Source organism: Pteropus vampyrus, unplaced genomic scaffold, assembly GCF_000151845.1.
Source record: "Pteropus vampyrus isolate Shadow unplaced genomic scaffold, Pvam_2.0 Scaffold358, whole genome shotgun sequence".
Taxonomy (NCBI): Eukaryota; Metazoa; Chordata; class Mammalia; order Chiroptera; family Pteropodidae; genus Pteropus; species Pteropus vampyrus.
The window spans coordinates 499,076-510,571 of NW_011889139.1; the positions used below are offsets into that span (position 1 = coordinate 499,076).

General features: G+C 43.1%; 1 protein-coding gene across 1 annotated transcript in view; it reads right to left on the reverse strand.

Annotated features, from left to right (window-relative positions):
- Window positions 1-1,589: 1,589 nt before the first annotated feature.
- The window catches only part of RAD51D (RAD51 paralog D), a 17,604-nt gene continuing 7,697 nt past the window's right edge, over window positions 1,590-11,496 (reverse strand). The window contains exons 3-7 of the mRNA XM_023522853.1: window positions 10,520-10,615; window positions 7,815-7,905; window positions 7,627-7,697; window positions 5,365-5,529; window positions 1,590-5,196 (exon numbers count right to left, since the gene is read on the reverse strand). Of these exons, the coding sequence (XP_023378621.1) occupies window positions 5,113-5,196; window positions 5,365-5,529; window positions 7,627-7,697; window positions 7,815-7,905; window positions 10,520-10,615 (507 nt within the window). The 3' untranslated portion in view covers window positions 1,590-5,112. The remainder of the gene's footprint in view (window positions 5,197-5,364; window positions 5,530-7,626; window positions 7,698-7,814; window positions 7,906-10,519; window positions 10,616-11,496) is intronic.

The window sequence follows — 11,496 nt, forward strand, 5'->3', positions numbered from 1 at the left end:
TTTTTATGCCAGTACCATGCTGTTTTGATGACTATAGCCTTGTAGCAGTTTGATACCAGGTAGTGTGATACCTCCAACTTTGTTCTTTCTCAAGATTGCCATGGCTATTTGGGGTCTTTTATGGTTCCTAAATTTTATGATTATTCTAGTTCTGTGAAAAATTCCATTGGTAGTTTGATAGGAATTGCTTTGAATCTGTAGATTGCTTTGGGTAGTATAGACATTTTAATGATGTTAATTCTTCCTATCCATGAGCACAGTATATGCTTCTATTTATTTGTGTTTTCTTCAATTTCCTTCTTAAATAACATAATTTTCTGAGTACAGGTCTTTTACCTCCTTGGTTAAATTTAGTCCTACATATTTTATTGTTTTTGATGCAATTGTAAATGAGATTGTTTTCTTAATTTCTCTGATAGTTCATTATTGGTATATAAAAATGGACCTTATTTCTGAATATTAATTTTGTATCCTGCTACTTTACTGACTATCAAGTCTAACAGTTTTTTGGGGGAATCTTTAGGGTTCTCTATATATAGTATCATGTCATCTGCAAATAATTTTTACTTCTTCCTTTCCAATTTGAATGGCTTTTATTTCTTTTTCTAGTCTGATTGCTAATGGCTAGGTCTCACAATACTACATTGAATAAAAGTGGTGAAAATGGACATCTTGTTTTGTTCCTGATCTTAAGGAAAACACTTTTAGCTTTTCTCCATTGAGTACGTTAGTTGTGGGTTCGTCATATATGGACTTTATTATGTTGAGGTATATTCCCTCTATTCCCACTTTGCTGAGAGTTTTTATCATAAGCAGATGCTGGATTTTGTCATAAACTTTTTCTACATCTATTGATATGATCATATGATTTTTATCTTTCAATTTGTTAGTGTAGTGTTTCACATTAATTGATTTATGTATACTGAACCAACCTTGCATCCAGGAATAATTCCCACTTGATAATGATGTATGATCTTTTTAATGTATTGCTGAATTTGGTTTGCTAATATTTTGTTGAGGATTTTTACATCTATGTTTATCAGGAATATTGGCCTATAACTTTCCTTTTTTGTAATGTCTTTGTCTGGTTTTGGAATCAGGGTAATGATGGCCTCATAAAATGAGCTTAGGAGCCTTCCTTCCTCTTAAATTTTTTGGAATAGTTTGAGATAAATAGATATTAATGAAGGCAACTTTTGATGAATAATATACCTAGCTCTAATCTAAGTTCCATGCATCACAGAGCCTTCTCTAATATCCAGCCCCAACACACACAGTTGGACAGTTTTAACTACCCAGTACAGCTCCATGCCAGAAGACAGCAAACCCTAGTGGGATATGCACTAAAGCCCTTATCTCCTCCTGGCTCATATCTCAGGGACAGTGTAGACCCTGCTGGTTTTATTCAGCCTTATTTACCCATAAGGCTTCAGTTGACTTTAATACCAATATCTCCCTTCTCTGAGTGTGTGTCATTCTTTTACAACTTCCCTAGGGAAAACTGGAAAGAGCTGATAAAGGAGATCCCTGGCAGAACTTTTTATGGTAAGCTAAGCTGAAAAGAGGCTGAGACATGTAGTCTTTGCAGCTATCAAGGCAGAATACGAAAAAAAAAATTTATTGAAACATTTACATATCCACAACCAAAGGCAGCATGAGTACAGAAAGTAGTTAGCTTTACATCTTTAACCTCATTGAGCTCCCATTTACTGTATCAGTGAGGTTAAGGACATGAAATGATTCCCTATGCCACAAGGCTGTCCTAAGGTCTAAATAAGATGTGTACAAAGAGCCTAAGCACATGAGAGCCTCAATAAACTTGCCTTCTGGACTATGGCAGACACTAGTGGTTGGTTACCCACCAATATTCAATTCCTTTACACCTACTCCCTCCTATCTAGCAGCACACCGAGTTTCTTCTGATGGTTACAAGATGTGCTGAAAGAAAGCCCCTCCCCAGCCCCAGCTCCAGGGGTATTTCTTGGTTACTCTTAGCCCATCACAGTAGTCCCATTTCTCTTGCCATGATTTAGATATGGGTGCATGAAGCAATTCTACACCAATGAGATGTGAGGTAAGCCTTCTTTGGTTGGAAGGAAGTTCTTATTTTTCCTGGTTCTTAAAAGGACATGACAAGGAGGTGTTCACTTTCCTACCTGTAGATATTATCTTATCTGGACTGATGCTCAGAATGGCTGCAGCCAAGCTTTGATGAAAACATAAGCTTGAAGACAAAACCAACACAAAAGTAAAGTAGAATAGGCCTTACTATGCCCCTTAACAATAAGCCACTGAATAAGCCAACCTAGGACTTCATGTTCCTAGAGATAATAAATGCCCTTATTGTTTAAGCCTCTTTAAGCCAGGTTTTGTTACTTACAGCAGAGAGCAGCCTCAATGATACATGGGTCTTTTGCCTGAGAGTCTTTGGGAATTCAAATGCCTGACTTAAAGTCATCAAGTGCTAGCACATAGTTGGGAGTCAACATTAATTTTGTCTAATATCAAACTAAGGATATTCAATAGTCCTCTGTAGAAAGATACGTAAAAAGATGCTGGGGATTCAGTGACTATCAAGATCAGGATAAAAACATTCCTGAATTCCTCCTTTATCATCTAAAATGCATTAAAGCCCACCCATTCGTATATTTAACAATTACTGAGCTCCTATCATATGTAAAGAGCAAAAGAAAAATTGACATGGGAGCCCTTAAAGTGGATCTTGGGCTCATGGGCATACAAGTGAACAGAAAAGTATGAGTGAGTGGTATGGGGGCGTTATGAGAAATGTCTATCTGGACCACCATTGAGGCAGAAGAAAGGGAGGATGTCAGGGTGGGTGTGCACCAAACACGGTGAGGGGAGGGGCAGCAGCAGCACATAAGGGATCAAAAGGCACTTGAGCAGAAGAGCCAGCCTGGCCTGAGGTGTGCTAGGGAACTGTCCAACACAGTGTGCCCAGAACAGAGCATGCAGTGGCAGTACACAGGACAAGATAAAGCCCCAGTCTAAGAGCAAGGACCAAGGAGAAAGTTGTGAGGGACCAGGTCCTGCAGGAATGTCATTTGGTGGTCTGGCATAGCAGTGAATGGGGTAACTTCCCATGGCCAGAGAGGGCGCTGGGTGAGGGCTGTGGCACCTTGAGCTGGAATAAGTGTCCCAGCAGGAATGGAACTGTGTGGATTGGAAATTAAAGGCAACATGGGGACAGAAAGAGTCCTGGCCTAGGAATTAGGAGTCCTGGTTCCAGCTCTTGTTCTGCCACTGGGACTGTCACCATGCCTCTTTGGGTCTGTTTCCTTCTGTCAAATGACAGGATAGGCCAGATGATCTTTACTGGCCTCTCAAACTGCATTATTCTAGGGTTCTCAGTCAGGGACTAAGTACCTGGAAACATGACAGCCTGGAAATATGACAGATCTGCCCAGGGTGGAGGCTCCACCCTGAATGCCAAGTCCAACTGATTGGTTGTGGTTGCCTGGAGTGCTGTGCGGAGGAAAACTGCAAAAGATTCCAAGATCCACAAAAAAGAATAGTTGATCAATTAGTGATGTCTACATGTGCTCAGGATGCCCAAATGGTAAGAGTGAGCAGGGATTTGCCACTCCTAGCTTAACGTATTGTTTCCTATCATGGTTGCAGAAATGTGCCAACTGCTCATAGCAATAAGGACACTGAAGATTAATTTCTCCTGAGGTCCCCTGTGAGAGCAGCAGTGCCAGGGTTCCCATAGTTAGGCTCACCAACCATCCTCACTCAGGCAGATACCCTCGAGTCAGTTTGCCATGCATTCCCAAGAAGCTTCTTTCCCTGCTGCACTTATCATCTCTAAATGTCATATCTTCTGCCTATAATTGACCTCTCTTTTCTTTCAGCCAAGACACAACTAATTACAAAATAGGCTGAGAAAGGTGACCTTCCTTTAAACAATGTGTTCAGCAAACAATCATGATCATTTCTCTACTTTGCTTTTTATTTTCTCTTCTCTACTGGCCTCTTCCTCTCCCAGCCAGGGAGTGGAAGCTCTCAGATGGATGGCCTCAGTGCTTGTAACAGACAGGGGGTCATTTCATACACTAGGGCACTAGGCTGTGGTACAGCTGGCAAGAAGAGAAGGGTAATTATATTGCATCTTGGAGCCGCCGGCAAAGAATTTCTGCATAAAGACCAGATTTGCCGTGTATTATTTATGCTAGCATCAATTTTCCCAGCTGGCTCTATTTACTGAGCAAATTCTCCTTTATCTGTTTATGGGCCATGGTTCAGCACCTCTGGTTACTCTGTACTGTGGAGGGGCCCCACAGGGCACCATACAAATTAAACAAGTGGCTGGATTCACCAGGAGCAGTTTGCATCCTCCCTTCCTGTTAAATTATATCCCTGGGACTGCAGAGAGCTCGCAGTCTCACCTAGTCCTGGTGATGCATGCAGGTGTGTGAAACCAAATCAACAAGAGCAAAAGAAGAAAAACCATTCTTTGGGGCCTCACTGGGGGAAACTGAAAAACAACTTTCTTAGGGGAAATTAGGTGGCTTTGAGGCTCAGGGAATTTCCTTTTTATATTTTTAAGAGCAGGACATAGATGACAAAGAGTTTCGCATTTATGAGGTTACTTCAACCCAGTAACTCAAAAACAGAGCTAAGGGGAAGGGAGCCTCATTTTACAGTTGGAAAAAGAGAGGTGGGGGGAAAAATGAAAGAAGAAGAAGAGAAGCAAAGGCAAGCTAGAGGCTTCATGGCTCAGTCACTGTGTTAGGATAGAATGCAGGTATGATGGTGACACACAGGGTTATCCTTCTAGTCATTAGTGTGTCTTTTCAGAGATGCCCCAAGCCAAGGTGAACTCAGCTCCCACTGAAAACATACATAGTAGAAACGAGGGAAGAAAACACGGCATCAGCATGAATTTCTGGGTCCTTCCACCATAGCATCCTCTCTCACCTGTAGCTTTATGTGTTTCCACAGGGAGACAAGCTGAAGAAACTGAGATGTCTCTTTTACCCAGCCTGAGAGCTTCTCCTGCAGTCTCAAGTGCTGGGTGGCACTTGGGGCACTCCTGCTCAGTAGAGTTGGGGGCCTTGATGCCTTTTCCCTTCCCAATCAACAGCACAGTCACATCTGGTCTCCCTGTAACACTGGGCTCTGCTCCGGAGTCCCCCAGGTCCCAATGTCTACTGTTTCCTGGAAACCTGTTGGCTGGAAGAAGACAGGAGGGAAGGGTAAGTTTTTGAGTTAAGCAACCCAAATGGGTAATCTCTTTGGTTACAGGGTCTCAGTATTCAAGAATTCCTCTATAAGACATCTGTGGGCCTGGAGACCACCCTCAAGGGCCCAGATTACTGGCTATCTCCCGGAGTGGCTCACCAGACGGGGAGATTTGGTCAGACACACTGTGCGCTGACTGCCTGGTGCTCCTGCTTCTTCACCAATGGCCAGTACAATCCGGGTGCTGGGCACAAAACTCCAGGAGCGGCCCAGGGCAGGTTTGAACTTCCCACTGTCCCTGTCTCGTGTCATGTGGTTGGTCACCTGTGACAGAGATAATTGAAGACTTACAGATCCATAATAGTAGTATAGAGGACAACCATTCCCACTGCTTCATTTTACAGACGGAAACACTGAGACCTAGCATGGAGAAAACACCTTCCCCAAAGCTCCATAACTTATCCATGATGGGTCTGGAACTAGAACCCTGGGCTCCTGACTTGGGCACAGCTCTTTCCACTAAACCACAATGCCTCAGGCATGACTCTAACAAAGGTAATGTCACATGTCTGGGAATAAGCAGTGATGTTTGCACTTTCCTGAAGGGAAGCCAGTGGTGGGTTTTAGCTTATTACCACCGCAACCCAGCAGATAGGCATCCTGAGACCATGTTCACCCAGCCCTTTGTGTCAGGGGGTTCATCTGTGTGTGTGGGAGCTGGGGGGAGTTTGGAAAGGGGGTCCTAATCTAGTTAGTCAGCTCTACTCTGCCCAGGCTAGTCACAGGTAAGCAACCTGAGCCTTGCAGCATCCTCTTGATGAAGTTCTCCCCACCTACCTCCGGTCCTCCCAGGGCGGGGGCTGTGGCTTGTTCATCACTGAATCCCCACTGCCTAAGCCAGGGCCTGGCACATAGCAGGTGATTACATACATCCCAAAGTCAGGAGAAGGAGGCCTTAGGACCCAGTATAAGAATAAAAGCACAGGAAAACAGATCTTCTTACACTGCCAGTGGGTGCACAAATTAATATAGCTTTTCTAGAATTTGGCAATGTCATATCTAGACACTTAAACATACATGTATCCTTGACTCAGTAGTTATATTTTTAGGCGTTTGATAAAACAATATGAGATATGCAAGAGACTTAGGTATAAGGCTGTTCACTATAGTTTTATTTAAGATAGAGGAAAACCAGTAATGACCTAAAGGCCCCAAATCAGGAAACAAGATCATTATAGTATACCAGGGGTCGGCAAACTAGTATTGCCCCCAGGCAAACTCTAACCCTCTAACTTTTTTTTACTCATTTCTTTACTTCTTAAATTTAAGAAAGTTAGACATTTATACAACCCATGAAGTGATCCCCCTGATTACTCTAGCACCCATCTGGCACTACACACAACCATTACAATAATATTGACTATATATATCTTATACTATACTCCAAATCAAAATTTGTTCTTGACAACCAGATTTTCTTGCCATACAGCCATGCCCATTTGTTTAGATATTCTCTATGGCTACGCTCATGCTATATAGGAAGAGTTGAGTAGTTGCAACATAGACCATGTGATTGTAAAGCCTCAAATAGTATCAGGCCCTTTACAGAAAAAGTTTGCCAACCTCTGTAACATAGATATTTAACAAGATAATATGTTAACTACTAAAAATGGCATTCTTAAAGAATCTATTTAAAGATTGGGGAAATGGAATGAGATGCTAAGCTATTTTTTTTTTAAACAAGGTTACAGTTTAATTGGAAAGTTGGTTAAAAGTTTACGTAAATGTGCAGAGAAAACAATTTTACGGACATATGTAAAAATATGATTTCTGTAGATGTAGAGATTGATTACAGATTTGACTCTTATATTTAACTATTTTTTATCCTTTTATGAAAAATGTGCAGATTTTTAAGGAATTACTTCAGAAATAGAAAAAGATACTTTAAAAGCAAAAAGATCCATTTCTATGAAGTTCTAGAAAAGGTAAAACTGTTGGGACAGAAACCAGGTCAGTGGTTGTCTGGGGCTAGGAGAACATTCTGGGATGATAGAAACACTCTATGTCTTGACTGAGGTGGGATAACAAAACAAGATACAACAGTATCCATTAGTCAAACTTCAAATGAGGAGAAAGTTACTCTATATGAATTTACTTCAATAAACATGACTTAAAGTAAAAAGAAAAACAATGCTGTCTCTGATCCCTTGGCTATTTATGGTCCAATCCCCTCATGGTCCAGTCCTCTAGATGTCCCTGGGAAGTTCAGCTGTGACCTTTTCCTAAAAGGCCACTTCAGGGGTTCAGAAGTTGCTATTTAAGGGAAATAGAGAGCTGCAACTAGAAATCATGATCTCCTCACTTGGTGAAGCCCAGGGATCAGAGGTACGACAAGCACGAGTGGCCAAGCCCACTCCTCACCAGCACTGCCACGCCAAGGTCCTGGGCCAGGGTCTTTAACTCTTGGGCCAGCTGCATCATCAAGGCCAAGCCTGGAGGAGGAGAAGCAGAGGGGAGGGCATCAGGGTTCAGGGACTGGGCTGGCTGAAGACTGGACTCCAGTGCTGGAAGATCACATCTCTGACCCTGGACTGTGTCATAACACTCACCTTCCCTCTGCTGACCTCCCAGAAGTGGGGAGACCACAGCGGTGACCGAGTCCACAACTACCACCTTCACAGTCCCTGAAGACAGGTTCACCTGCGGGGTTGGGGTGAAGCAGGTGCTATTAACCAGATGGCCTCTAGGGGGCTCCCATTACAGGACCAAGCTTGCTCCTCTCAGAAACTGATAAGAACCTCTCCTGAAAACCGCGCAGGCATCACTCAAACTCAGCAGTCTTTTTTCCCCACCCCCATTTGTATAAATAACAGATTTTATGAAGATTTGGGTGGATAGAGAGGGTTTAAATCACAGGACATCACAGATAACCTAAAATAATTAAATTTGAGAAATCCCAGTTCAGAGACCTGTGGCCCTGGTCAGGAATTTTCTTAGTGGCCATCTTTCTCCTTAGGGCTAGCCCCCCATCATCTTGTCAGGCCCCTCTTTTCCTTCTCCTGCTTACTTCCCAAATCCCTAACTTCCTTGGAATTAAGCCTTCTCTTTACTTCACTGTCTCCTAGATCATGCCTCCGCAGCCACATCTCCTATATCTAAAATGGTTCCGATTGTAGACTATATAGACAGCCATCTGTTAAAACCATTTTTGTCTATACACAAGCATTAGCATCCTCCTAGTTTCTTGGACCTGCAGTGTCTTTGCTGCTTCCTTTCTCTTCTCCTTTACTCCTTATATCCAAGTCATTTGCTGATTCTGTTTCCACAACTTCTTTTTTCACTTCACATCGGCCGAGTCTTGGATATTCAGCATTACCTGCTCTGTCTTTACATGTTTTCCTTCATCTTCCACTTACTGACTTTTGGCCAGTCATTGGCCTGTCTAAGAGAGGATGGCAGGAAAGAGAGAAGCTAAAACTGCCATCGACTTAGTCCTTCCTTACTCTCTGGGAGAAGAAGTTAAAACTCTCTGGCTAAAATGAGATAACAAGCCTTTCCTGGCTCGTAACTATGGAGCTATCAGGTCATCTGAGGCAGACATACCCTAAAGTCGCCTCCACAGTCCCCACCTTTAGGTTTTCAAGCCCTTGTATGATCCTTTCCCCTTGACTATAGGTAAGTCCTGTGACTTGCTTCAGACTATAAAATATCAAAAGTGTTGTAGTGTCACTCTTGATTAGGCTAAGTTATACGGCAAAAGTAAGGAGACATCACTCCAGTGATTATGTTATGTTATATAAAACTGCATGTTGCATTTTTCTCTCATTCTTGTGCCATCTTGAAGAAGCCAGTGGCCATGCTATGAACTGCATATGGAAAGGGCCACAAGGTAGGAACAGTGGGCAGCCTCTAGGAGTTGAAGGTGGCCTCTGGCCAACTGCCAGCAAGAAACTTAAGCCACTAGAAAATGACTTTTGCTGACGACCTGAGTGAACTTGTAAGCAGTTTCTTCCCCAGTTGAACCTCTAGATGAGAACACAGCCCAGCTGCTACGCAGCTGCCTACTGAGAACCTAAGCTGAGGACCCAGCTAAGCTGTGCCCAGACTCCTGACCCATATAAGTTGTGAGGTAATAAATATGTGTTGGTTTAAGTCACTAAGTTTGTGGTATCTTGTTATGCAATAATAGAATATATGCCATCTTATGATCCTACAGTAAAAAACATAGTCTTTGAACTGGGAGTGAAGAGATTGGGTTATGAGCTTAGTTCTTATCCTAAATATGTAGTGACTTTGGGCGACTTCACTCAACTTCGCTGGCCCTCATCTCTAGAAACAAGAGGGTTACATTAGATCAAGACTGCGTGACTTCATGTCTCAACACACAGGTGGGTCATAACCAGCTATGACTCCTATGGCAAGTAGTTCAATTCTTTTATGTTCTGAAGTTTGTAAAAATGATATATAATCCTGGCTACATCCATAGGAACATGACATGCTTTGGGGTGAGAGAAAACTTTTAAGACAAATTAAAATATTCTATAGTGTCTTCCAAATCTAACAGTCTATAAATCAGTATACCAAATCCTGTCTAAGTACTAGCAGGTGTAGGAAGGTACCAACCCAAATGCCATTCCAAACCCTCCTGACATCAGGGAAGTTGGACTCAACCCTTGGTCTAAGATACACACATATAACTCAGTTTTGACCAACTAGATGTAAAGGGAAGTGGGCAGTCTACAAGTAGGTTTGGGAGAAAGATTTCCTTCCCTGATAAAAGAGAAGAGGTACACAAAAGAGGCATCTACTTTCATTGCCCTGACTATGGATGTAGATGTATAAAATCCTGAGGCTTTTATCTATAGCAGCCACTTTGCAATCATGAGGGAGAAAAGCAAGAGAATCAGACACACCAATCTAGAGCCCTGATATTGTGGCCCTGCCAACTTCCAGACTCTTGTGAGATAATTAAATGTCCTCAAGTTTCAAATGTCTGTCAGAAAGACTCATTACTTGCAACTGAAAACTGATCTAGTGGGGGAATGCAGAGATGCATACGACATGATCCCCACACTCAAGGATCTTACTGTTTAGTGGGAGAGATGAGCATCTAAACAATGAGGCACTCAGGAATGAATTAAGCACTTAAGAATCCCATCCTAGGAATCTCATCCTGGGAATGGAAAGCACAGCTGGAGTCACCAGATTGCATATCTGCATTTCCAAACATTGTCTGTGGCAGGACACCTGCCCACATACAGATAGCACCTGGTGAGCTGGATAAACCAGAAAAGGGGCAGAACAGCAGGCTCACCTGCTGGGTCACAGTGCCTCGGAGGTCCTGCAGCACATCCAACATCTGGAAGATGTCAAAGGCATGTACCACGTGGATCCTCTGGAGAGCTCCTGCCTAAAAGGGCGGAAAAGAGAAGGAGGGGCTTCGGATAAGAGGGAGCAGACGGTTGAGCAAGATGAAGAGGGATTTTAAGCCTGAGCAGGAAAAGGCACCTAGGTAAAAGAACTCAGGTCCAGGATGGCAAATGAGTTTTGTCTAATGGACCAGTTCTCACAGTAGTGGCTGCCTGGGTGTTGAGCTACAAAGCCAAATCAGAGCTCAGTAGGCAAGAGTAACAGGACTAATTAGTGGAGTCTGTCATGGGCAAAAAATGGGAAAGATACCGGGTGTCTGCCAGCCTTGAATTAGGGTATGCAAGAAATAGGTTTCCTAGAAGGATAGTATGGGTAGCATCTCAGCTTGGATGATGTCATAAGAGGGGAGGCTTGAAGAATACAGTAAGTAGTAATAGGATAGCAAGTTTCAAAGCCAAAAATGACTATTCATCTAAATGACCCAAATTCTTGCCATTTGTAAGGGGTAATGGAGTCTTCTTTTGTGTCAGGGCCTCAAAGAAATCCAACTCTCCTGCTGTCCTTTACCTGTTCCTCCTCATCTGGGGTTCTGGCCTGAAGTAGCTGGAGGATGCGGGAGGCTGTCAGCCCTCCATTAGAATCAATGTATAGGACATTTTGCTGTAGGCCATGAGCTACATTTGCAGCCACACAGAGACATACCTGAAGAGAGACAAGGTGCTGGGTGAACTTGACTCCTCAAAAAGGGCCCAGAATGGGTACTCCCCATCAAACCTAGTCCAGATCTCAGTGACATGAATGGGCCAAGTTCATGCCTCTTTCCTCACCACCCATCTTCTCTCTTCTGAGCTCTGAATCACAAGCCACTGGCAGAGGCTCCCTCAGGGATCCAGGACTGTATACCCGCCTCCCCCAGCCTCC